This window comes from Leucopleurus acutus (genome assembly GCF_964270905.1).
Source record: "Leucopleurus acutus genome assembly, chromosome: 17".
In the NCBI taxonomy this organism is placed as follows: domain Eukaryota; kingdom Metazoa; phylum Chordata; class Mammalia; order Artiodactyla; family Delphinidae; genus Leucopleurus; species Leucopleurus acutus.
Window position 1 is genome coordinate 65,713,909 of NC_139159.1, and position 26,155 is coordinate 65,740,063.

At 39.4% G+C, this 26,155-nt stretch overlaps 1 protein-coding gene across 1 annotated transcript in view; it reads left to right on the top strand.

The window, feature by feature from the left end:
• Nucleotides 1-26,155, top strand: part of COL14A1 (collagen type XIV alpha 1 chain) — a gene marked incomplete at its 3' end in the record, with an annotated part of 266,456 nt that overhangs the window by 131,938 nt on the left and 108,363 nt on the right. Inside the window, exons 22-26 of the mRNA XM_082858482.1 lie at nt 4,902-5,031; nt 10,748-10,870; nt 13,057-13,206; nt 16,299-16,415; nt 23,930-24,076. Of these exons, the coding sequence (XP_082714608.1) occupies nt 4,902-5,031; nt 10,748-10,870; nt 13,057-13,206; nt 16,299-16,415; nt 23,930-24,076 (667 nt within the window). The remainder of the gene's footprint in view (nt 1-4,901; nt 5,032-10,747; nt 10,871-13,056; nt 13,207-16,298; nt 16,416-23,929; nt 24,077-26,155) is intronic.

Here is a 26,155-nt window from a genome sequence, read left to right on the forward strand (position 1 = left end):
AAAGTCTTCAACACACATGTGCCCCAGTTAAACAAACCCTTAATAAAAATGAAAAATATTGATAACTTTGATGGTGATTATTTACTGTGCAGAAATATTTTTGCTACACAGAAGAAAGTACTTTAGAATTCTTTAACTCTCAAGCCCCTATAGTGAATTCCAATGAAATTGGATTTGTTCATTCTTAATTTACAGGCATATTTTCAAGGACTCACCTGAGGAGTAATTGAGAATTTATATCTCAGTGTCTTATGAAATGTTACTACTATGTAAATGTAACGTATTATTATTATTACTGAAAACAGAAAGTGCATGCATCTAGATTTAGATTATAGAACCAACGTAGGTCAGGAACTTGAAGATCTATATTCACTCCCACACAGCAAATGCATATCTTAAATATTTTCTTTTTTTTTTGTTTTTTTATTGAAGTATAATTGATTTACAATGTGTTAATTTCTGCTGTACAACAAAGTGATTCAGTTATACATATATATATTATATATACATTCTTTTTTAAAATATTCTTATCCATTATGGTTTATCATCCCAGTGCTATACAGTAGGACCTTGTTGTTTATCCATTATGTATATAATAGCTTCACCTGCTAACCCCAATCCCCCACTCAACCCCTCCCCCAACCCCTTCCCCTTGGCAACCACCAGTCTGTTCTCAATGTCTGTGGCTCTGTTTCTGTTTTGTAGACAGGTTCAACCAAATGAATATCTTAAAATAATGATGCAGGCAGGGAAAGACAGATGGCTAAACCATATTACAAAAGTGAGAAAAGAAATGTCTGGCTAGGAGAAATGCCTCTTACCATCTTTCCAAATTTTCCTTAACTATAAAAGCTGATTAAATTTACCTGAGGAAATGATAAGCTAAAGTATTGAAGTTAGAGAATAGTATAGGTATATTGTAAACCAAAGTCAGGCTTTAATATATATAAAGCAAGGGGAATTAAATTTACTTTTCCAATTGAGGTTAAGTGAAGTATTTCTTTATTTTCTAAGTATAATCAAATCTACCAAATATTCCCAATAAAAAGCTTTTGAACTCTTAGAAAGTAAAACCCCCTGTCAAATATTTCATAAGGATTGACTTTCAACTCTGCTCAGAAATATGGAGACGTAGCAATGACATTGCCCTGAATTTTGTTGTCAGGGGAGGGAGGTCTCACATGTCTTAATTTGTGAAAGGACAATCAGGATTCCAGGCTTTTCTAGAACCTACATGTAAAAATCTAAAACCATGTCCTGAATTCTGAGTTGCAAGAAATGTTCTAGAGTAGGGAAACTCAGAATGTGGCTCAATCTCTTACAAGATAACTTCAGGTATTAAGATTAAGCTTAGAAACGTTTACAGCAATCTGACATTGCTGGAACATCCAAGAATATGACCGTATTTTCTGGCGATTTTGTTTTACTGTATTTAATAAAAATATTGGTCGTCAGGGACTGAGATTAAAACATAATGGCACTAGCCCTACCTAGTCTTTCACCATAGAAGGCATGAAAATCACTGTCTAGAAACAAAACTTTCTAAGACAGGAACAAACTGAGATGTGGGGAATCCTCTTTCTACTGTGGAAACAGCTTGCTGGGTGGGATCCAGGCTGCTCTGAAGAGCTCTGGACAATAATGGAGCCAGACATGAAGTTGCATTTCTGAAAAAAATTAAAAACATGAAGTTCACTGGTTAGATTTGCACCTCATTTACCCATGAGCATCTTTTATAGAATTGTTTTCTCAACAAAACCATCATCTGCTATGACCTGTAGCATCTGTCTTTAGTGGACATCTATCTTTTTTTTTTTTTTTTAATTTTATTCGAGTATAGTTGATTTACACTGTTGTGTTAGTTTCAGGTGTACAGCAAAGTGATTCAATTATACATATACGTATATTCATTCTTTTTTAGATTCTTTTCCCATATAGGTTATTACAGAATGTTAAGTAGAGTTCCCTGTGCTATACAGTAAGGCCTTGTTGGTTATCTATTTTGTATATAGTAGTGTGTGTATGTTAATCTCAAGCTCCTAATCTATCCCTTCCCCCCTACACGTTTCCCCTTTGGTAACCATAAGTTTGTTTTCGCAATCTGTGAGTCTTTCTATTTTGTAAATAGGTTCATTTATATCATTTAAAAAAATTAGATTCCACATATGAGTTATATCATATAATATTTGTCTTTCTCTGTCTGACTTCACTTAGTATGATAATCTCTAGGTCCATCTATGTTGCTGCAAATGGCATTATTTCCTTCTTTTTTATGGCTGAGTAATATTCCATTATATATATGTACCGCATCCTCTTTATCCATTCTTCTGTCGATGGACATTCAGGTTGCTTCCTTGTCCTTGCTATGGTAAATAGTGCTGCAATGAACATTGGAGTGCATGTATCTTTTTGAATTATGGTTTTATCTGGATATATGCCCAGGAGTGGGATTGCTGGATCATATGGTAGCTCTATTTTTAGTTTTTGAAGAAACCTCCATACTGTTCTCCATAGTGGTTGAACCAATTTACATTCCCAATAACACTTTGGGAGGGTTCCCTTTTCTCCGCACCCTCTCCAGCACTTATTATTAGTAGACTTCTTGATGATGGCCATTCTGACAGGTGTGAGGTGATACCTTATTGTAGTTTTGATTTGCATTTCTCTAATAATCAGTGATGTTGAGCCTCTTTTTATGTGCTATTCAGCCATCTGTATGTCTTTTTTTGGAGAAGTGTATATTTAGATCTTCTAAGTGGGCACCTATCTTTACCTTGCTTTGTGCAAACAAGCAGAGGTCAAGTAGAAGGAACTTTGAATGCCCAAGAGGAGGTTTACATTTTATTCTTGGGAATGAGTATCATTAGGATAAAGAGGTTTGCTAGAGCAGTCAAGTGGAGTAGAGGGCAGTGATTTAAAAAAGGCTCGGGAAGGCTTCCGTGGTGGCGCAGTGGTTGAGAGTCTGCCTGCCGATGCAGGGGGACACGGGTTCGTGCCCCGGTCCGGGAAGATCCCACATGCCGCGGAGCGGCTGGGCCCGTGAGCCATGGCCGCTGAGCCTGCGCGTCCGGAGCCTGTGCTCCGCAGCGGGAGTGGCCAGAACAGTAAGAGGCCCGCGTACTGCAAAAAAAAAAAAAAAAAAAAAAAAGGCTTGGGCCAGATATTCAGGATTTCAATATGGCTTTTTTTTTTTAACCCAATAGCTATGTGGGTCTCAGTTTCCCCATCTGTAAAATGAGAGTAATCATACTTCTTACCTCAAAAGGTTGTAGTGAAGAGTAACTGAATTACTACATTAGAATACTTAGAGTAGTACTTGGCAGATAATAGCAGCTAGCTAAATGAGGGCTGTTATTATAAACCACAGCAACTACTACCTGGCAAGCAAAAATGAGCCCTCCGGAATGGTCCCATTGCTTTTCAGTACCCTACAGGCTAAACTTGATTGGTTCCAAGGCCGTGTGCTTCTCAGTTTGAGGGATGACCTTATATAAGGAACATCATCATGGGTGGTTTGCTAGGCAGACAGCTCAGAACAAATGCCCAGGCTCTGGGCTCCAGAGGGTTATATTGAAAAGAAATGCCCTAAAGGAAGCTGCATGGATAGGCTAAGACAAGACAGGGCAACCACAGTTCTTTCTTTACAAGTTCTTAATGCCAGGGTTATCTAACTCATTTTAGAATAAAACAGAGCTCCTTTTATAAAATCTCCCTCCCAGGACTACATCAGTACCATCCGGTGTATTTCAGTGTCATTTCACATGAGGAGAAAATCATATTACTCTAATATAAATCACTTAATTCAGACTTCCTTTTTCATATTAAAAAAAAAAACCCCTGCTTTTAGAGCTTAGCAATATCTTAGCAACAGCTGCTTCTGAGTTCACCTCGAGGCTTTCGAGGGCTTTTTCCATGATTTATAGGTTCCTTCCCTCATCCAGAAGTAGACAGCATGCCCTTTGCCTGCTGGCATTTTACCCAGCTCTTGAATCCAAAAGCATCTCCAGCTGTCCCAGTCTTGTGACTCCCTTAAATGCGTTTGGGTCAGTTCTTACAACCTAGCATTTTTTCCAACCATGATTAAGTCTTTTAAATGGCCCAGAGATGTGCCAGCATCGCACTGCTGAAGCCTAGGCAGAAAGTTCTGTGGTTTTAGTATTGAGAACATGTGGCTTTTCTGGTCCACATATTCTTTTAGAGATGCCAGGATTCGCACTGCTGAGCCACATGGAACATTGCACTGATGCTCGAGCGGTGTCCACCCCATCGCTGCATTTTATTTTATGCAGTCTTTAGAGTCAGAGGCATGGTGATTTCAGATTGAGGAAGACATCTCCTTTCAGAAATAAAAAAGCTGCGACATTGTTTAGTGTCATTGGTAAATATCTTTCAACTCGGAAATCTTGGATTTAATGTGTGGTAATGTTGTTCTTGGCTAGCATCCACCCTTTTCTAAAATACTGGGATTAGATGATCTCTGAAAGGGAAAGAATGGAAGGCTGAATTTTCAAGAGGATTTCAAGTAGAATCCAATGTGATATGCAGGCTAGATTATAGAATGAACACTCCTAGGCCATAAACACCTGCTTTCCAAAAGGAAGATTATTCTCTCTTCTGGCTGCTTTACAAATACTGAAAAGATGTTGAGAGAAGACTACCCCTTAGGGCTTAAGAGCTTCAAATTTAGGCCTTCCGTATTAGTGATTAGAAACTAAGGGGTGTTCTGAGGGGAATTTCAGAGAGAAATGCTTTTGCATGAATGCCCTTCTTTCTTATCATCACCCTCCAAGCACATCTCCTTGCTTCTAATTATTTCAGCGCGCCTACAGTCCCACCGCGTTAGTAGAGCAGCAGGAATGAAAGTCTTAACTAAGACCACGGTCCTTTGCTTTTCTCTTCAGGTTATGGTGCCTGGAAGCCAGAACAATCTCCTTCTGAAGAATCTGCTTTCCGATACTGAGTACAAAGTCACAGTGACTCCCATTTACGATGATGGAGAAGGGGTCAGTGTCTCTGCCCCTGGAAAAACCTGTGAGTGAAGCTTTCCCCCTGTGGTCACTAGCTGACTAATTAGGTGAAAATGCTTGTCCTGTGTAATGCAACCCGCCCGGGTAGCCGCAGTGCAGCGGGGTGAAAAGAGCAAAAATGATTTGGAGAGAGAAAATCCGTTTGAATTCTGTCTTCACACATTCAAGCTGCGTGACTTTGAGCAAGTTGTTTCACTGATCTGGGCTTCGTTTTCTTGTCTCTAAAACCTAAGACTTAAAATACAACTACATCTTACTCCTCCAGCGTCTAATTCATCCCAAGTCCTGCTGAGTCTCTAAAATACATTCTACGTGCCTATCCACTTTCTCTTCATCTAACTCCATCCCCAATCCAAGCCACACTCTCCCACTCGAACGAGTCTTCCTGCTTCCATTCTTGGATCCTTTATTCTCCTCACAGCAGCCTGAGAAGCTTTTGAAAACATGAATGATCTCATGTCACACCTTCATTTCAAGCCACCCAACAGCTTCCCGTTGTACTCGGGCTAAAATCTAATGTCCTTCCCAGGCCCTCCAAGGCCCTAGGTGACCTGGACCCTGCTCTTTGATCTCCTCCCCTGACAATTCCCTCAGCCATACCTCCTTTCCTGCTCTTCACTGGACTTTCTAAGCTTGTTTCTGCCTTAGAACCTATGCACTAGCCATTCCTTCCGTAGGAAATATCCTTTCCCAGATGTTTGCCTTTCTGGCTTTTTCTTGTCATTTTGGTCTCAGCTCAATGGCACCTGCTCAGGCTTTTCTGACCACCCATGCAAAGTAGCTCCCACTCTTTCTGATATCATCCTGGGTTGTTTTTGTTATCGTTTTGTTTTTTGTTTTTGGTCATGTCATGGCCCTATTTGCTATCTGATACTTTCTTGCTTACTCATGTATTTGTTCACTGTCTGTCTCCCATCCCTGGAGAGCAGCATCATAAGTGCCCAGGACCTCACCTGTACTGTCATCTCTGCATATACCAAGCTCCTACAGTGCTGTGTGGCACAGAGAAGGCAGCACAGCATGTGTGTTGTAGATGTCTTGGTCATGATGATCAAGTGAGAAGCATGCATGAAAACACATGGTCAGAGCACCACAGAGTCTAAGTTGTCTTCATTACTGTTGTGATGCTACTTGCATGAAGATGACCCCAGAACCTGGTGGCTTAAAACAGCAACCATTTTATTGTATTGCTTGATTTTGTGGGTCAGGATGTTAGGCAAGCCTTGATGGAAAATCCTTCTGTTTCACGTAGTATTGACCACAGTTACCTGGTGGCTGGGTCGGTCTGGAGGGTCCAAAACAACTTTACCCACATGCCCGGCATCTTGGTGGAGATGCCCAGAGGCTGGGCCCCTTCATGTCATTTTAGCATGTTTCCACGTGGTCTTTCCAGCAAGATAGTCATGGTTTTTACATGATGACTCAGGACTGTAAGAGCAAGAGTTCCAAGAGGTGGAAAGTGGAAACTGTCAGGACAGTTAAGGGCTATGCTTGGAACTGGTACAATGTCGTTTCTGCTGTCGTCTGTTGGTCAAGGTGGTCATAGAACCCAATTCAAAGAGAGCATCATACCTTCCACCTCTCAATGGGAGGAAGGACAAAAAACCTGGGCTGATCTTCAATCTACCACAGTTACTAAGCCATTATGTGTGATTAGGTGCAGAATGGTAGCAAGGGCTGAATTCTCTACCTGGGCACCTAAGTATGGATTTTTTTTTTTTTTTTTTTTTTTTTTTGTGGTACGCGGGCCTCTCACCGTTGTGGCCTCTCCCGCCGCGGAGCACAGGCCCCGGACGCGCAGGCCCAGCGGCCATGGCCTACGGGCCCAGCCGCTCCGCGGCATGCGGGACCCTCCAGGACCGGGGCACGAACCCGCGTCCCCTGCATTGGCAGGCGGACTCCCAACCACTGCGCCACCAGGGAAGCCCCTAAGTATGGATTTTTTAATTAAGTATAAAAGTTATTAAAATTCTGTAGCTGCAAAACCCAAAGTCCTGACTCTGCTCAGCTGAGCAAATGGGTATTATTAGCTCCTCCCTCGACAGTGTTGGCATCTCCCCCTCCTCCCCGGGCCCGTGCTATGAGGGCCCCCACCCACGCTCACACCAAGCCTGCACAGTTTGCTAAATATCGTCCGGATCAGAGTATTAGGAGCCACATGAGCTGCTACGGTTATTTCCTTAGGGGTCATGTAGAAGGAGAGAAGGAAAGGGAAGAGCAGAGCAGTGGGACAGCACCAAGCTCTTCATTTCACTTTTCCCATATGTTGGCATATGATTTGATCAGCATATTGGCATTTCTAGCATCTTTTGGTATTTTGCTGCTAAATAAACGGTTGAGAACCACAGACTTAAACAGCAATTTAAGAGGTAAAGAAGTAGTTATTCACCTAACATTTATGAAGCATCTACCATGTGCTTTTTTTTTTTTTAACATCTTTATTGGAGTATAATTGCTTTACAATGGTGTGTTAGTTTCTGCTGTATAACAAAGTGAATCAGTTTTACATATACGTATGTCCCCATATCTCTTCCTTCTTGCAACTCCCCCCCTCCCACCCTCCCTATCCCACCCCTCTAGGTGGTCACAAAGCACTTAGCTGATCTCCCTGTCCTATGCGGCTGCTTCCCACTAGCTATCTTTTTTACATTTGGTAGTGTATATATGCCCCTCCTACTCTCTCACTTCGTCCCAGCTTCCCCTTCCCCCTCCCCATGTCCTCAAGTCCATTCTCTACATCTGTGCCTTTATTCCTGTCTTGCACCTAGGTTCTTCAGAACCATTTTTCTTTTTTTAGATTCCATATATATGGGTTAGCATATGGTATTTATTTTTCTCTTTCTGACTTACTTCACTTTGTATGACAGACTCTAGGTCCATCCACTTCACTACAAATAACTCAATTTCGTTTCTTTTTATGGCTGAGAAATATTCCACTGTATATATGTCACCCATCTTCTTTATCCATTCATCTGTTGATGGACATTAGGTTGCTTCCATGTCCTGGCTATTGTAAATAGAGCTGCAGTGAACATTGTGGTACATGACTCTTTTTGAATTATGGTTTTCTCAGGGTATATGCCCAGTAGTGGGATTGCTGGGTCATATGGTAATTCTATTTTTAGTTTTTTAAGGAACCTCCATACTGTTCTCCATAGTGGCTGTATGAATTTACATTCCCACCAACAGTGCAAGAGGGTTCCCTTTTCTCCACACCATCTTCTGCATTTACTGTTTGTAGATTTTTTGATGAGGCCCATTCCTACTGGTGTGAGGTGATACCTCATTGTAGTTTTGGTTTGCATTTCTCTAATGATTAGTGATGTTGAGCATCCTTTCATGTGTTTGTTGGCAATCTGTATATCTTCATTGAGAAATGTCTATTTAGGTCTTCTGCCCATTTTTAGATTGGGTTGTTTGTTTTTTTTGATATTGAGCTACATGAGCTGCTTGTAAATTTTGGAGATTAATCCTTTGTCAGTTGCTTCATTTGCAAATATTTCTCCCATTTTGAAGGTTGTCTTTTTGTCTTGTTTATGTTTTCCTTTGCTATGCAAAAGGTTTTAAGTTTCATTAGGTCCCATTTTTTAATTTTTGTTTTTATTTCCATTACTTTCGGAGGTGGGTCAAAAAGGATCTTGCTGTGACTTATGTCATAGAGTGTTCTGCCTATGTTTTCCTCTAAGAGGTTTATAGTGTCTGGCCTTACATTTAGGTCTTTAATCCATTTTGAGTTTATTTTTGTGTATGGTGTTAGGCAGTGTTCTAATTTCACTGTTTAGAAATTAGTTTAGCTGTCCAGTTTTCCCAGCACCACTTATTGAAGAGGCTGTCTTTTCTCCATTGTGTATTCTTGCCTCCTTTATCAAAGGTAAGGTGACCATATGTGTGTGGGTTTATCTCTAGGCTTTCTCTTCTGTTCTGTTGATCTATATTTATGTTTTGTGCCAGTACCATATTGTCTTGATTACTGTAGCTTTGTGGTATAGTCTGAAGTCCGGGAGCCTGATTCTTCCAACTCCGTTTGTCTTTCTCAAGATTGCTTTGGCTATTCAGGGTCTTTTGTGTTTCTGTACAAATGCTACCAGAAAACTACTAGAGCTAATCAATGAATTTGGTAAAGTAGCAGGATACAAAAGTAATGCACAGAAATCTCTTGCATTCCTATACACTAATGATGAAAAATCTGAAAGAGAAATTAAGGAAGCACTCCCATTTACCACTGCAACAAAAAGAATAAAATACCTGGGAGTAAACCTACCCAAGGAGACAAAAGATCTGTATACAGCAAAGTATAAGACACTGATGAAAGAAATTAAAGGTGATACAAACAGATGGCGAGATATACCATGTTCTTGGATTGGAGGAATCAACATTGTGAAAATGGCTATACTACCCAAAGCAATCTACCATGTGCTTTTAAATATAAATTAAAAAAAAAAAAAAAAGCAGGCAAGAGTGGTTTAAAAGTAGCATAGTAAATTCTGCTCTTCAGAGTTGGTTTTGGATTTTGTTATTTAACACTCTAAAGTTCCATAAAATTACCTTAAATCCACCACTGCTGGCGGGAGGGGAGGAAGGCAGTGGGAAGGCAAAGGGGCTCCATCGTGGCTGATGACCTGGACTCAAAGAACTACTTTTAACTTTCACATGTTAAAAATTAGCATAATTTGTATATGTGGGTTCTAAAAAATACAACGAAGTAATGAATATAACATAAAAGAAGCAGTCTCAAGGGTATAGAGAACAAACTAGTGGTTACCAGTGGTGCAGGGGGGGAAATGTAGGGGTGAGGCGGTCTGAGGTACAAACTATTGGGTGTAAGATAGGCTTAAGGATGTCTTGTAGAACACGGGGAATACAGCCACTATTTTGTAATAACTGTAAATGAAAAGTAACCTTTAAAAATTGTATAAAAATTAAAAAAATTTTAAATAACATAATTTGTAAGAGAGTTCCATGATACACTCACAGAAATAAAAACTATTTAAAGACTATTACTATAGAAATATGACTTAAACTTCATTACGGAAATACTATCACATTTAACAGTGTCTTTACAGTAAAATTATTTCAAACTGTGTACTTTGAAATAAGTTTGGATGGTCCACATTTTTTAAGCAGTGGTCAACACAACTAAATTGTCAACAACAAAGTGATAATGATAATATCCATCAATATTCACAATATTTTACAAAGGTCCTTCATATAAATGGCTTTAATGTTTTGATAAAAAATTGATGGAGGATGATATAAAGTTTCAAAAAATATAGGTAATGTGAAGATGAAAGCAAAAAAAATCATCAGCATCTTACCTCTGAGAATTACCATCATCACTATTATCTAATCATCCTTGATACAGCTGTACAAACATCCTTTGACAGTGAAACACAGTGGTGTGTCAACAGAAATTTTTTAATAAACACTACTCAATTCAGTTTTACTTAAAAGTAACTGAAGAAGAAGGAACCCAAATTTCATTGAATGAACTGCTGATCTTCAGAAAACAGTGTTTTACCACAAGAACAATTATTTTCTATTATTTAATATTTAACACAACCATGGATTCTCAAAGGCTTCTTACCATGTGTTTTAGCACATTTCCCTTGTAAGTATTTTTAACATTGTGGGAAGATATCTTAGATTTTGTTAACCACAGGGTAGGTTGTAAAGATGGAAACCACACTAAACCCCCTTTTTTCATTTTCCTTCCTGCCCAGTGCCACCTTCTGGTCCCCAAAACTTACAGGTTTCAGAAGAATGGTATAACAGATTGCGCATTACATGGGATCCCCCATCTTCCCCTGTAAAGGGCTATAGGATTGTCTACAAACCTGTCAGTGGTAAGTCACGCTTTTTAAAAAATTATTGTCTTTCAAGATAGGTTATTTTTGTTTTTACTTTCTATGTTTGGTTTCATCTTTGGCTTTAAGAAATGGCAAGAGTCTCTTACCATTTTGGAAAAAAAAAAGGCTTTGAACTTATGACTTTACGTAAAAATAACTGATACGCTAAGGAGCAGAATACATACTTAGTTTGCACCTGACCTAGACACACCCCAGACAAGGAGCTGCCTAAGCAGACCTTGACTCCATAGCAGTAGGAAACTTCTAGGGCTCGATGAGTATTTGGAATCTGTAATCTCTAATTCCTCTTCTACCTCTTCTTGAATTAGTTGGAAAAACTCCATTTACCAACTTCTCAGTCTCCTCATTTTGGAAACTACGTTAAGGTATAAAATTCATCAGAGCCCTAAGATTGTGGTAGTAAAAGGCTTTCTCATAAACCTCTCAGCCACCTTGATCACCTCTGTCCTTACTTCCCACATCATTATTTCCTGAAGGCAGGAGAATGACCCAGATGGGGGAGATTGTACCCTTGGTCCATCTGCCCGTGGAGACCATGTGCAACTTCACCTGTTACAGTATCATCTCCTGACACTGAGTACTTTCATGAAGTTTAAACAGGAGACTAAAAATAGATATTATAAGAGTCTTCTCAGTTTTCTGGACCTGGGCCTTCAGTACTCCAGTTGTTCAGCAGGAAAGGGTTCTCCTATTATTTCTCTTGATTTGGCAGGAAAATTTAAAAATCATCCTCTGGGTCATTAAAAAGCTCTTTCTGCCCTCAAAAACTCTGTGAGTCTCAATCTGTCATCTGAGATGTAGCTCTTGCCTCTAAAACACCTTCCAGACTTTTCTATTGTGTCCCATTATCTAGGTCCATACAGTTAAAATACTCCACCTCCAATTTCTCCAGACAAACATATCTATGAACCATAAAAATGAAAGAGCAAGAATGTACCATGAATGCACTAGCTTGCTCAAGACTGATGCCTTGGGATCCAGCACCAACTTTTTTGTTTCTTTTCTTTAGGCCTGAGGCACGTGTTCATTTGCAAAACAGCCCTGCTGAATTTATTCTTTGGACCATTCTATAAATACTTACCAGATTTTCTGAGGGAAAATAGCTTTGTTTTAGGCCAGTGGTTCTTAACTGGTACAGTTTTGCTGCCCAACAGAGATATTTTGGTTGTCTACGTTCTGTCCCAACTTGGGGTGTAGGGAGTTGCTATTGGCCTCTAGCAGGTACAGTTAAGCATCTTACAAGTCACTGTAGGCAACTTACTCCCCCATAGCTCCAAAATAAAAAATTATCTAGCCCAAAATGTCAACAGTGCTGAGGTTGAAAAATCCGGTTCTAGGTCAAGTGGAAGAACTGTATGATGTCATTTGCATTGAGAGTTGGGGGTGTGGGAAAATCTCTACTGAGATAACACATACATACAGAAAAATATAAATATATTGTTGGAAGGAAGGGGTTCTGGAGTAAAGTGATAAGTATTTTAGGACCTTATTAAGTCAAAGCGCTCAAAGAATGAGCACATAGGGGAAGAGGCAGGAGGTAAATACACTTGTATAGGACATAGCATGGAGTGTTTTTAATGATCAGAGATTCCGCTGGGTTGAAACAGAGATGAAAATGTAGAAGCCCAAAGAAGCCAGATAGTCAAGGGCCTTGGAGTACAAGTGTCATCTGTCTGGTCTTAAAAAGCATAAGAGGAGTGGATAAAGCCCATAATGGTAACATATATGCTGGTCCCCCATGTGGCAAGGTATGGCATAGTGTCCATGATAAAATTTGCTGCTAAGGCCACTTGCATGCTGTCCGGGGACAAAGCTAGGTGCCTGAGGTGGGGTAACTGAAAATGACTTCTGTTTAGCACATGCCCCAAAGCCTATGACAACGATAGGAGCTCCACTGTGAAGGCCTCGCACTATGGTGGGTGGTGGATTGTGGGGTGGGCCAGCTTCTTCAAGTACCAGGGGAAGAACTAGTTGCCTAAAAAGAGCCTTAGGCTGGGAGTCAGGTATGTAAGTCTTGGAGCTAAATGGGGCTAGATTCAAACCCCAGCTCTGCTGTTTGCCTTTGGGACAATCTGAAACACAGTGGAATAAGTACTGTTACTTCAGGAGTGTTTCCATTTTTCCACATTCTGTTATAACTGAAATACACTCTTTCTTCTTAGTTGCTGGCCCAACGCTGGAAACATTCGTAGGGGCTAACATCAACACCATCCTTATTACAAACCTCCTCAGTGGGATGGACTACAACGTGAAAATATTTGCTTCCCAGGCCTCAGGTTTCAGCGACGCTCTAACAGGCGTGGTGAAAACACGTAAGACTGATGTCCTGTCACTTCAGCCCCTGCATGTGGTTTTGCTGCTTTGTTTTCCCTATAACTCAACCCCTGCTTCAACTTGGCGGTTGGTTTTTCTTTTCCTCAGCCTTGCCCTTTCTGGATGGTGTTTCGTGGAAAGAAAGGTGTGCTCCTTACTCAGGGCTATAGTTCAGAGTCCTGGTTGGCAGACGGAATGTCAGAACCTGGCATTCCAATATATTTGATGGTGGTGGATGGGATTTCCTTCTGGGAAGTCTTTGCTGGTATTTTTCAAATTAGGTGAAATTTTCCAACCAACCTGTATAGCCTGTTGCGGCCAAAACCTATCAAAGTTGAGCCGGGGGAAATTTGCCTTTTCTCAAAGCCTTTGCCCCTCCTCTCTCTCTCTCTCTCTCTCTCTCTCACTATCTCGTGCGCGCGCACACACACACACACACACACACACACACACACACACCCATCCATAAAAGATACTTGCACCACTCAAAAGACTTCCTTCTCTATCTTTGAAGGGTTTACATGCTGTCTGCTCACCATCTGGGACTTCTCCTTGGCATGCACCGCTCGCAGACACCCATGGCATAATACAGCGTTTTCCAACTCCAGCACATATGTTCCATATTCCTGACGTTTGTTATGCTTCCACACCATCTGTTTAATATATTTCTTTAAATGGACTTACAGTTTCTGTTTTTATTTTTACTTCAATGCTTTTAAAACCCACAAATTACTCTAAACAGAAAACCAGTATTTTCAATACACGTTAAAGGTTAATACATAAATGACCAAAATAAAAAGGGTTTGGCTGTGTGATCACTGAAATTATCCTGAGTGCTATCAACAGTACATGCCCCATACTCGAGAGTGATCATCATGGTGTAATCAGAAGTATAAACCTTAAATCTTCTACTTATTAGCTAAGGCCTTGAGCAAATTACTTAACTTCTCTGAGCCTAAATTTTCTCAACTCCGAGATGAAGACAATCATAACTGTTTACAGGCTGCTTGGCAGGATTAAAGAGATAATGTATAAAAAGTGTCTACCATATGGCAAGCACTCAATGAATAGCCACTATTATTATTGTAATAATTGTGCTTTATGCATTTGGGCCATATCCCACTCTGACCGCTAATCAAAAAATTAATCCGATAAAAGGAATTTGTAAGGATGAGGCATATATTAGACCAAACCCCAAGCCACCTATATCTGGCAACTATGTTTTATATAGGGCCTATCCTTTCATTAGAGAAAGCTTCCTGAATTCTCTTTTGTGGAATATATTTAGATTTTAAAGGCTAGATATGGAATCAATTTAATCTCAGAAGAAATAGTCTCTGTCTTCAACAGACCTAGGAAGGCTTTGGCCTGTGGTTCTGATCTCGTACTTGGCTGTTGAAATGATACTGTTTTAGGTACTACTGTAAACTGCAAGTAATTTCCCTGTGTTGTGCCATTATAGCAACCCCTCAGTCCCTCCTTAGGAATAGCTTGGAGTCCCCTGTGCATTTCCCTACCCTTTCTTACCTCTCTCCTCTAGTTTATCTTCATTTTCCTCTCCAGATTACCCTTTCTGTTTGTGCCATGTTTTATGTCCATGATTTTCTATTGGTGTTTCTTCTCCTTACTCTTTCTTGTCTCTTTTTATCCTCCTTTCTCTGCTCCCCTCTTTCTTCTGTTTCATCCCTCTTCTCCCCTTTATTAAATGTGGTGATTATTCCAAATATATTTTAAAAGACTGAGGGTATTTAACTGTTTTATAGTCTACCCTTAAAGTAAAAATTAGATTGGCTTATTATTTGTTTTCTCTGTTTCTCCCAAGCAAGATAAAACCCCATACAATGGCAAATAAATTAATTCAAGGTGTTTTTAAAATTTAGTGTGGTTATATAAATCGTTATTGATTTCCTTTTTTGTTGGGGGAAGAGGGTTGTTTAATTGGCCTTAGGGAAGAAGGTTTTCCCTTGCTGACCTAACAGAAAGGAATAATGTCAAGATGCAAACTGATTAGTCTAGATTATCTCTACTGTCTTGAAAAGTAATTATAAGCTATTTTTAAACTTTATGAAGTAGCTAAAACAGAGGGGAAGTATGAGGAAATGATGTGGATGAAGTCAGAGGTCATTAGAGAAAGTAAACATTCTTGATTTTCTGCTCTTTCTGCTTGGCTCTAAGTGATAAACACTGAATGTTTAGTCCTCTATTGTATTGGAGAAACAGTATTTTTACTGCTTCCCCAAATAAACTCCCTGTGAATCATTTTTGAATATCACAGCGTTTGCTCTAAGAGTATAAGAATCTGTGTATTTCTTTTGATTATTTTTTATCTGTGTAAAATCTTTCCTTTTTAAATTTTCAAATACGTATCCATTCTCATTCAATCATGTTTTGAAGACCAGTCGGTGTGAACTGCTTCTGTCTGAATAAGACTTCCCCTTTGTCTGCTTTGCTCTTCCCTTTCATTTAAACCATGACTATCTTTCAGTGGTTGATGAGTGTATATCATATTAAACGTTTTTATTATAAAAGTATTATATATTAATTGTGGAATATTTTAAAAGCACACATAAATAAAGAGGAAAGATTTAAAATCACCCATAAGTTTACTACCCTTGCTTCTGGTCTTTTCCAGAATATATATTTTCTTTTGTGTTTGCAAATAGCAGACAGACCCTATCATACATCATGTTTTGCAACTGCTTTTTTTTTTTTTTTTTGCGGTACGCGGGCCTCTCACTGTTGTGGCCTCTCCCGTTGCGGAGCACAGGCTCCGGACGCGCAGACTCAGTGGCCATGGCTCACGGGCCCAGCCGCTGCGCGGCATGTGGGATCTTCCTGGACCGGGGCACGAACCCGCGTCCCCTGCATCGGCAGGCAGACTCTCAACCACCGCACCACCAGGGAAGCCCGCAACTGCTTTTTTAAGTTATAAAATAGTTAATCTTTTGTGCACTAATTTATTGTGACTTTACGAATTTCCCACCACTGGCTATGGAAATTTGAATTCGAATTTTACCATGTTAATTCAGACTTGGGGACATTTGTGGCATTGTCTGCAATATGACATAGTTATGTTTCTATTTCACTACAGTGTTTTTGGGTGTGACCAGTCTTCAGGCAGACCAGATCCAAACAACCAGCTTGTGTGCTCGCTGGCAGGTGCAACGTCATGCCACTGCCTACAGGATAGTTATCGAATCCCGCCAGGGTAAGTGCAATCCATCACATATGTTTTTGTCAATACTCATGTACTCTGTGCCAATCACTGTGGACAACACACAAGGAACATTAGACAAAAGCATTCTTTTGAAGAGGCAATATTATGTTATGGATCGTGCAGGGTTTGGAATCAGGACGGCTGGTTAAGCCAATTTTTTAACCTCTCCAAACCTTCATTTTCCCATCTGTAGTTAATGGGTAGAACCGTAGTGCTGATCTTGTGGCATTCTGCTAGGATTAAGCTGAGAGAATCCGTGTAAAACATTTGCAACAGTGCTTTGCACATATTAAGCACCCAGGAAATGTAAGCTGCTATTGGTGATAGGAGCTGAATAGGCAGGACTGGTAACATATGTTAAAATTATATGGCGCTGTTATGTTGGTCTTTACTCCATGGGGATCTAGGTTTGACTCTAATGTTTTTCTCAGTGATTTTTTTTTTTTAATTTTGCGGATAATTGATGAGCAGCAAACCCTCATTCAGGAGATGATATGAGGTATCTATGCTATCATGGACAGGTTCTTCAGCGTCACGGCTCTCAAGTACATCTACAATTTGGGACTTGGCTTCAAAGTTGAAACACTAAAAATGTCTGCTTATTTTCACTAAAAGTATCAAGAAGAAGGACAAAAGACTGATTCCCCAAAAATGAGTTTCTAGGGACCATTAATCCTCTTTTCACATTATCAGCATGAGTAATATTCAGAAGATGAGATCCAATAATGAAAATTACTTTAATCAGATTTGTATTATCAGTAGAAGAGATGCGTCTTGTTATTTTGGGGGAGGACATAGACACTAGAGAATCCCAGATGATTTTTTTTAATCTTTCAAACTTGCTAATAAGATCGTTAAATTTTTTTTCTTTCTGGGTAAATGATCATGGTTTCCCCATTTGAAAAAGCAGAAAGAGCTAATTTTTCGGGTCTGGATAGGACTGAGTTTAGTTCGTAGCCCACATCCCTGGCTATAACTACATTCAACATGCAGAAATCCCACTTTTGATCCAATCCAGAAAGTGGAAAGCACAGTTTAGTAGAGTGCTGAGAGTGTTTGGAAATATGCTGAAAATACGAGAATAGGAGATGAGAACAGGAGAAGAGATTCCTGCCAACACCAGCCAAGGCATTGTCTCCGCAGGCGTGCTTAAGCTATTAATGCCTTGATTCCCTGCATGTGATCCCATAAGGGTCTCTTTAGCCAGACACTGGCTAAGCTTACGGGAGTGGCTTTAATCTGGAATAAACATTGAATAAGGGAAAGTCAGGACAAACCATATGGGTTTTATGGTGGTTTTATGTGATTTATGGGGTGCTTAAGCAGAATTAGATGAAAGATATGCAAGTGTTTGAGAAACAACTATAAATCTTGAGGAGTTATGTTTCATTTATCTTTTTAAGGCTAGCTAAGTCGCACTTTAATATAGAACGGTTGACATTTATCACATTTTGGTGGTACTTGTTAAGCTTTAACAAAATAGTAGCTATAAAAATCACACTTCCAAACTACTCCAGAATATTTTTATCTTTTATATCATTTAAGAAGTTGGCATTGAGACATAGGTTCCTGTAGATATTCACTGGCTTTCATTAAAAATTATAATTATATAGATTGACATAAAGATATCAAAACTGTCTATCATGGATTAGTGAAATCCATCAGTTTATTATTATTATTTTTTAATGATTTTACTTTGGCATATTTGCAAAATGGCACTGGGATTCTTATCAGAGGATGTGATTGACGGGTCTGATAACATTGATCTGGTAATTTAAAACCTCAGTATGCTCTTTCTGATGCCAAGATTTTTACTAGCAAAAAATGCAAGTGCCTATTTCCTTCTTCCAGTTAAGTTAATTTGTACTCTCCCAGGATTGTTTTCAGGCTGCCAAAAACCTCTTTGACTGAGCCTCAACAGTCTCAATTCAATAGGAATGAACAAAAGTGTTGCTCAGTTTATTTTTCATCAGCACTTATAGCTGAGAGATTTATAAGCCCAGTTAGCCTACATCTTATTCACTCAGGTGTCCAAGTGAATATTATTAACCAACTAGACAGCAACAGATTCTAATGGATGTTTGGGGTGGGGAGTTAATGTGGGGAGAGCAGTAGGGAATATGTTTAGACATTTTAACTTACACAATTTAGGTCAGGGAATAGTCTTTCCACACTGGAGTGGGGAAGAATTAGGTTGAGTTTCTTTATCTCACAGAGAAATGTGATCATTATCCTGATCACTGCCTTCGAAGGACTTGTGATCAGATGCCCCTTCTTCCATGGGCACAGAAGTCCCAGGGCTCCCGCTGTTTTAACTCTGTAATATCTCCCACTGGCTACATATGCTACCTCTGCAGAAATTTTAGCCCTTCCCCCTCAATCAGAGGAGAAACTAGAGAGAAATGGGACCCAATTCCTCCATGTGATGGAGAAAAGCCTCATCCCAGGCTGGCTTGTTTATGAATATCTCTGCCAAACTCCTACTGTTTGACAGGTAGTTTTCTCAGTGTGTGTGTGTATTTCCCATGGTCTGATCAGTGCACTTTTATCCTGCGGTGAAGTCGGTGGGTTTGCGTCTGCTCTGACCACAGCTGCTGGTCAACTTTCTTCTCTGGGCTTCAGTTTCTCCTAAATGACTTCTTTTGAGGCTTTCACCTGAGGTAATACCTGTAAATTTCCAAGGTTTTGTGAATAAAGCAGCAAGGCCGTATCATTCAGGTTTGCTTGTTTTGTTTGGGAATGGTAGAAACACGAATAAAAGGGACTTAAGCGAAAGGGTCAATTTCTTGGCTAACATACTGAGAAGTTCAACAGTATCTGGCTTTAGGCATGTCTAAATCTAGGTGTTCAAACAATTTCATCGAGATGAAGCCTTGCTCCATGCTTCTGCTCTGCTCTCCTCTGCCTTCGTTCTCAGCCAGATTGTGAGTTGGCCCCAGTCTAATCCAAATTACATACTCCTAGCTTCCAGCTTAATAGTTTTACTGAAAAGAGAACTCCTCTTTCTCAATTATTCCTACAAAAGTCCAGGAACTGAGTTGTATTGGCCTGGTTTGGGGTCACATGCTCCTAAATCTGTCATTCAGTTCAAGGGCATGAAATAAAGTTATGGGTGAAACCTGGTTACTTCCCAGCCCTTCTTATTCAGTCCTTTCCAAATCAAAAAGACTCAGAGCGGGGAGGAATGGATTCAAAGAAAGAAAGATTAGATGCAAGACAGGCAAAAACAACAGCTGTCCTCTACCCGTGTAAATATTTTGACTTTTTTTTTTTTTTTTTTTTTTTTGCGGTACAAGGGCTTCTCACTGCTATGGCCTCTCCCGTTGCGGGGCACAGGCTCCGGACGCACAGGCTCAGCGGCCATGGCTCACGGGCCCAGCCGCTCCGCAGCATGTGGGATCTTCCCGGACCGGGGCACGAACCCATGTCCCCTGCATCGGCAGGCGGACTCTCAACCACTGCGCCACCAGGGAAGCCCTTGACATTTTTTAATTGCCAATAAGGAGAAAAAGAAAGGTTACCAAAAGAATCAAGTCCTCTCAAGAGAGACTGAATTCAGATCTGCTTTTGAGTCAGTCATCCACTTTCCAAATTAAATTGTAGGCTTTTGGTTAATCGTAGGACAGACCAAAGTCAGAGACTTTGGGGTGGTTTTGAATAATTCAGGACCCCATGAGAACCTCCGTTTGTTCTGCAGATGCTCAAGAGTTCTGTCTCTCTGTCCAGCTGTTTCTGAGTTGAAGTGACACCCGAGGATGGATGTAGTTTTTCCCTTCAAGTTCATGTATTTATACACCACATGGACCACGATACTGTATTCCCTCCCTAATCGCATTAACGTGGTGACTTTCTTTTTAGCCTGATTTTTTTAAGTTTCAAAGGATGCTCAACTTGTCTTCTATCTTTAGGTACCAAAATGTCAGTTTTGCTGTGTCATCCGTTAACAAGAATAGAGAATTGCAGCATAGTGGAGAGCCTGCCTTATCAGGGAACAGATCCCCCCCAAAATGATCATATGAAACAAAAACCTATTCTTAAGATTAAACTTTTTTTGAAGCAGTGATATTATGCTTGGGGGTCAGGGTATTTGAAAGACCTGGAGAGTGGAAGCATATATCATCAAATTCCAGCTGACTATCCTGGATCCTGGATATTACTTGCTTGTGGGTCTCAGTAACCACTCATAGGACATTTTGGGGAGTCAGTTTGGTGTCATGATGATCACTATGACAGTAACTCAGAGAATGTATTTAGCCTTGCTTCATAAGAATGAATGCACAATGACAGATTTTTTCCCCCATTCCAAAAAAATAAATTTAACTCCTGACTTTTGGCACAAGGTGTTGAGGAAATTAATCATCATTTGATTGCATTAAATGTTTTTCTTTAAGGCAAAGCCATTAGACCTGAATCACACATGCCAAAAGCAACATGGATACATCCCCATTCATGTAACCCTTCATTAGCACTGGGATCAAACTGATACTGTTTCCCATTAATTTTCCTGTATCTGTTCCAGTTTTCCAATGATTTGTAGATTTTTTGTTTTTGGTTTTGTAGTAGTAGTGAAGCCCATTTATATTCTATTGTCAAGGGTCTGTGACATGGGTATTCATGAGAAATAGAGGAAATGACAGAAAAGTGCATTTCTAGGATTGATTCCTGGAGAGTCCTGGAAGCTTTTGTGGAGATAGATAAAGATGATCTATGCATGGATTTGGGAAATGTTTGTATTACAGGTGGCTCACAGAAGCTTGCAGGAGGCTTCAAAGAGTGGTTAATGGTCAGAAAGAAGCAGCTATTATGGGGTTCTGAGCCTGGGAACCACAGACTGAACTTGGACATCAGCAAAGCAGAGGGCAGGCTTTACTAATACTTTCTTACTATTAAACTCCTTTCACAGCAATACATAATCTCACAAACACCTTAACAATTTTTGTATTTCATTATTTTGAATAATATATGATAAAATATTGAAGTAGACCTTAAGTCATTCCACATAAATACATTACTAGAGATTATATTATGTTCACTTTTGAAACTCTTTAATATTCACAATTATAAAAATACTTTTCAAATTGCTTTCAACAAATGGCCTTAATTTCATTATATTTTAAAAAATCAGGATTTGTCCATAGACAAAATTTTAAATGACATATATCATGTTTGTTCTGACATGTATGTTATAATAAATATATTTTTGTTCATGTATGTATTTAAGATATGGATTGAAATTTACTAGGTATTATACTTTCAAAATAGACCAAAATCACTTTTTAGCATTTTCGTGTTTTATGCTTAAAAAAGCAATTTTTTTTTGCTCTTTTTAAAAATTTATTTATTTTTTATTGAGGTATAGTTGATTTACACTGTTGTGTTAGTTTCAGGTGTACAGCAAAGTGATTCATTTATATATATGTGTGTATACATATGTATACACACATATATACATATGTTTATATGTTCTTTTTCAGATTCTTTTCCCATATAGGTTATTACAAAATATTGAATATAGTTCCCTGCAACTGGTATTTTTTAATATTTTCTATATTTTCATATTTAATAAACTATAACATTTTGCAGGAGTTCTCAGAAATATGTATAATATTTAATCAATGTAGTTTTTAAACACTGGTTTTTAAATTCCTAGAAATAAAACTATATAAGGCTTTGACTAGCATGCAATTTGTGGATCAGATGAAAATCAATCTAGAGGGAAATTTGCATGGTAGTTTTTTTCATGGTAGCAGGGATTCTTCTTCTTAACCCGTTATCCGTGGTTTATTTATAAAAAATAAATAATGATTAAAAATAAATAAATAAGCACTCTATGCCTACGAGAAATACCAATTTTAAATTCTTCAGTAATGGAAGCCACCAAGGTAGGCAGCTGTGTCCAATGGAGCTATAAAGCCCTGAGCCACGAGGACTCCCTACTGTCATGCTTACTAATTTCATATGTACTCAGCAGCTCTCCAACTCTTTCATTTTGAAAAAAATTGTATATTTAACTTATATTATTTTATGATATATTAATGGAAATTAAAGCAACATCCTCTGAGACTGGGCTTCAAGTTCTGAATTTACATTTCGCTTCTGCTACTTAGTGTATGGACTTGGGTAAGCTACTAACTTTCCTAGCCTTCAGTTTCTTGTCTTTGAATTGGGGATAATTATAAATATTGTAAGGATCCAATGAATTAATACACATAAAATCCTAAGAATAGTGCCTGGTACGTGGTACGTGCTCACTAAATGTTGGCCATTACTACCTTTGCTCTTATTTTTATCATTAAATACCAAGCACTGAACCAGGTACCACAGTAAGCTCTCAGGAAGTGACTAATATAATTAATCCAACTTCTCCCAGTCTCCAAACCTGAGGGCAAGCACTGATTCTTCTAAGAAGACAAAGAAATTTTGCTGTGGATATGAGAATGAAGAAATTAGCCAACAGTTAATCAGGCCTCCTAAATTCTTTGTCATGCCTCTGCCATGGTAGAGCCAGGACAGAGGGTGGCAGTGGAAATGGCTGTGTGTGGCATGTCTCCTTGGTAGAACAAAAAGAATGTCGGAACCAGGAGTTGGGAGACCAAGATGTATGGGATGATTTATGGTCGTAAGCCACTTAAGCGCCATGTCCTATTTCCTCAATTATGATTTTAAAAGAATAAAAAAGGATCTTTAAAGTGAATCCAAGGAATTTGGAGAGCCTCCTCCTAGCTTCCTAGCAGTCTCCTTTGCTATCGGAAGAAATCCTGAGTGTCAGTGAAAAATCAAGACTGAGAGGTATGAATTGGACAGTCCGGGGACACCCTGGTTGTCCCAGTGCTGTTCCAAGCTCTTGCCTGCATTTGTGGCAACTATGCAAACCGCCTGGACCCATAGATGAACCTTCTGAGACCCTGGAAGCCCACTTCTTAGCCCACAGGCATGAGACCTGCTTAACACCCGACAATTTCTAACTCCATACTTATATCTTCAGGCCATTGGCAAGAAGGGCATCCTATTGTATGGTAATAAGTTGTATGGGGCCAAAAGGATGTCTCTTTTTATGTCAAGTTTTAATTGTTTGACTGTGTTCTGAAGAATCATATTGAATAAAAGGGAATTCTAATTTTTAGAATTATATAAGTAAATATATATATATAAATATACTCACCTTGACACCTGTTCAAAAGGTCAATTAAGATGTGTACATATAATTATAAACATGAACAGTTCTCCATTTGTTAAAGGATTGACCTCAGCAGCCTTTTACTAGCCAGTCTCATTTCTAAACATATAAAATGTGATTTTCAATTATGTAAAAAAAAATAGTGGCAATGTTAACTCTTTAAAAAAAGATACACCCCCTCAAACAAGTTTAATTCATTCTGGAGTTATCTGAATAGGCCATGCGTATTAAGCATTTTAGAAGCAAATCATCTACTGATGGCTGTTTTTAAAAAAAGTTCATGTATGTATGTTTTGTTCATGTATGTTTTGTTTTGTTTTTATTATAGATACACAAAAGCAAGAATCCACTCTGGGTGGAGGGACAAACAGACATTGCTTCTATGGACTTCAGCCAGATTCAGAATATAAAATCAGTGTTTACACAAAGCTCCACGAGATTGAGGGACCCAGTGTGAGCATAACGGAAAAAACACGTAAGTCAGGGCTTCCCTGGTGGTGCAGTGGTTGAGAGTCCGCCTGCCGATGCAGGGGACACAGGTTCATGCCCTGGTCCGGGAGGATCCCACATGCTGCGGAGCAGCTGGGCCCGTGAGCCATGGCAGCTGAGCCTGCGCATCCGGAGCCTGTGCTCCGCAACGGGGGAGGCCACAGCAGTGGCCCGCGTACCGGGAAAAAAAAAACAACACACGTAAGTCAAGTGTGTTCTCTCCTGATCCCTGTCTTCATGAACAAATGGTATTTTAGGCGTCCTGTTTTGGTTCAAAAGTCTTATTCCATTTAGAAAAATATTAGCCATTGCTGTGTGGGAATATCTGTAATACAATTTTGTGTGTCTTATTCAGTCCCAGAATTCCCTGCTTGTGGCCCACTAATGTCATCTGTATGGTTTTTTTCCATCCTCCATATGTTGTCACAGGGACTATAAGGCCATAGGATGGCAAAGTGCTTGAAACAATGACCTATATTGTGATCTGTTTCCATTAGGAACATCTGTGGAATGTGGAGTGTGAAATGAAGTGTAAGGACTGGGTCCCGACATTAAAACAATGGCACATTACTACAGCCATGAGGGTGGGAATGGAGCCAAGACGTTCCAACTGGCTGACCCTAGACTTGCCTACTTAAGAGGCTCTCGCTCTTTTTCCAAGCTGGCTGGAAATCTGATGCACTGAAGGGAAAGGCAAACTATAAAATGAAAACAAGGCACTTTTTACATGTTCTAAACAGCAAGGAGGGTATCAGCTTCTTGGTATGTCCACTTCTTGGTATCCTTTTAATCAAGGATTCCAGACCTAGAGGCCACAAACATTAAAATGGTTTGAATGGTAGTGAATTCCAAGGGACATATGTGTGTCCCCAACTCAGTATCTTGAACTTAAACTTGAAATCCCCAAAGATTGGTATCGGAATAGGTGGTGGGCGATGGACTTTCTTAGTAGCCCCTCTATCATGCATTTGATGTTTAGAAAGTTCTACTACCCGTGTATATAGGCCTTTCAGTTGCTCTGAACATGCAGAAAGAAATCATCATCAGTATATAATCTTCCAACAGATAAGGTGAAAGTATAGTTAATGGAATCGTCTTCTTTCCAACACAGAGACTTTATTTCATAACACTGAAATATTCAAAAGTTTACAGGACACATGTATTTTTGAGGTATAATTTACATTCCATAAAATTTACCCATTTTAAGCCTACAATTCAGTGATCTTTGGTACATGTGAAAGGTTGTGCAGCCATCACTACCATCCAATGTTAGGACATTCCCATCAATCCAGAGAGCTTTCAAGCTCATCCCCAGTGAGTCTTCTTTCCTACTGTCTGCCCCAGGCAGTCTACTTTGTTTTCTTGTACATTTCTAAACCTTTCATAGAAATGGAAATATGTACCATGTAGTCTTTTGCATCTGACGTCTTTCACTTAGCGTGTGCTTTTGAGGTTTATCCGCGCTGGAGAATATATCAGTTGTTTGTTGCTCTTGATTGCTCATTAGAATTTGTTTTATGGATAGAGGATTATATAATTTCAAAATTATTAGAGGCCTGGTAGTGCATGAGATTTAGAGTCCAATAGGCTTGGTTGGGGTCCTTTTTAGCATTGTGGCCTTGGGCAGTTTAACATCTCTGAGCTGCTTTTTGCTTACCAATAAAATTAAATACCTACTCTCTGACCTCCTTTGGTGGTGGTAAAGATACAATGAAAAGAGCCTGCTGAGGAACTCCTCAACCTGTATCTTATTGAACAAGTACTTTTGTTATCACCGTTGCTGTCTTCCTGGAAGTCACAAACTGATGGCCATGGGGTTAGATCTCACTGTCAGCTATGTTTTTCTCTGGGCTATTTTTTTTTTTTTTTAAGTTTTAAAGTATTCTTGAAAATTCAAAAGATCTGACAACACAGGGCACACAAATCCTCATGGTGCTAAATCTACAGAAACTCAGTAACTGCTGTCTCTTTTAGACAGCGTTATGTGCTCTTAAGTTTGTTATTCCTTAATGTTTAGGCTATGTTCTTTGCTCCCACTCATTACTTGCCTGACCTCTAAAACTAT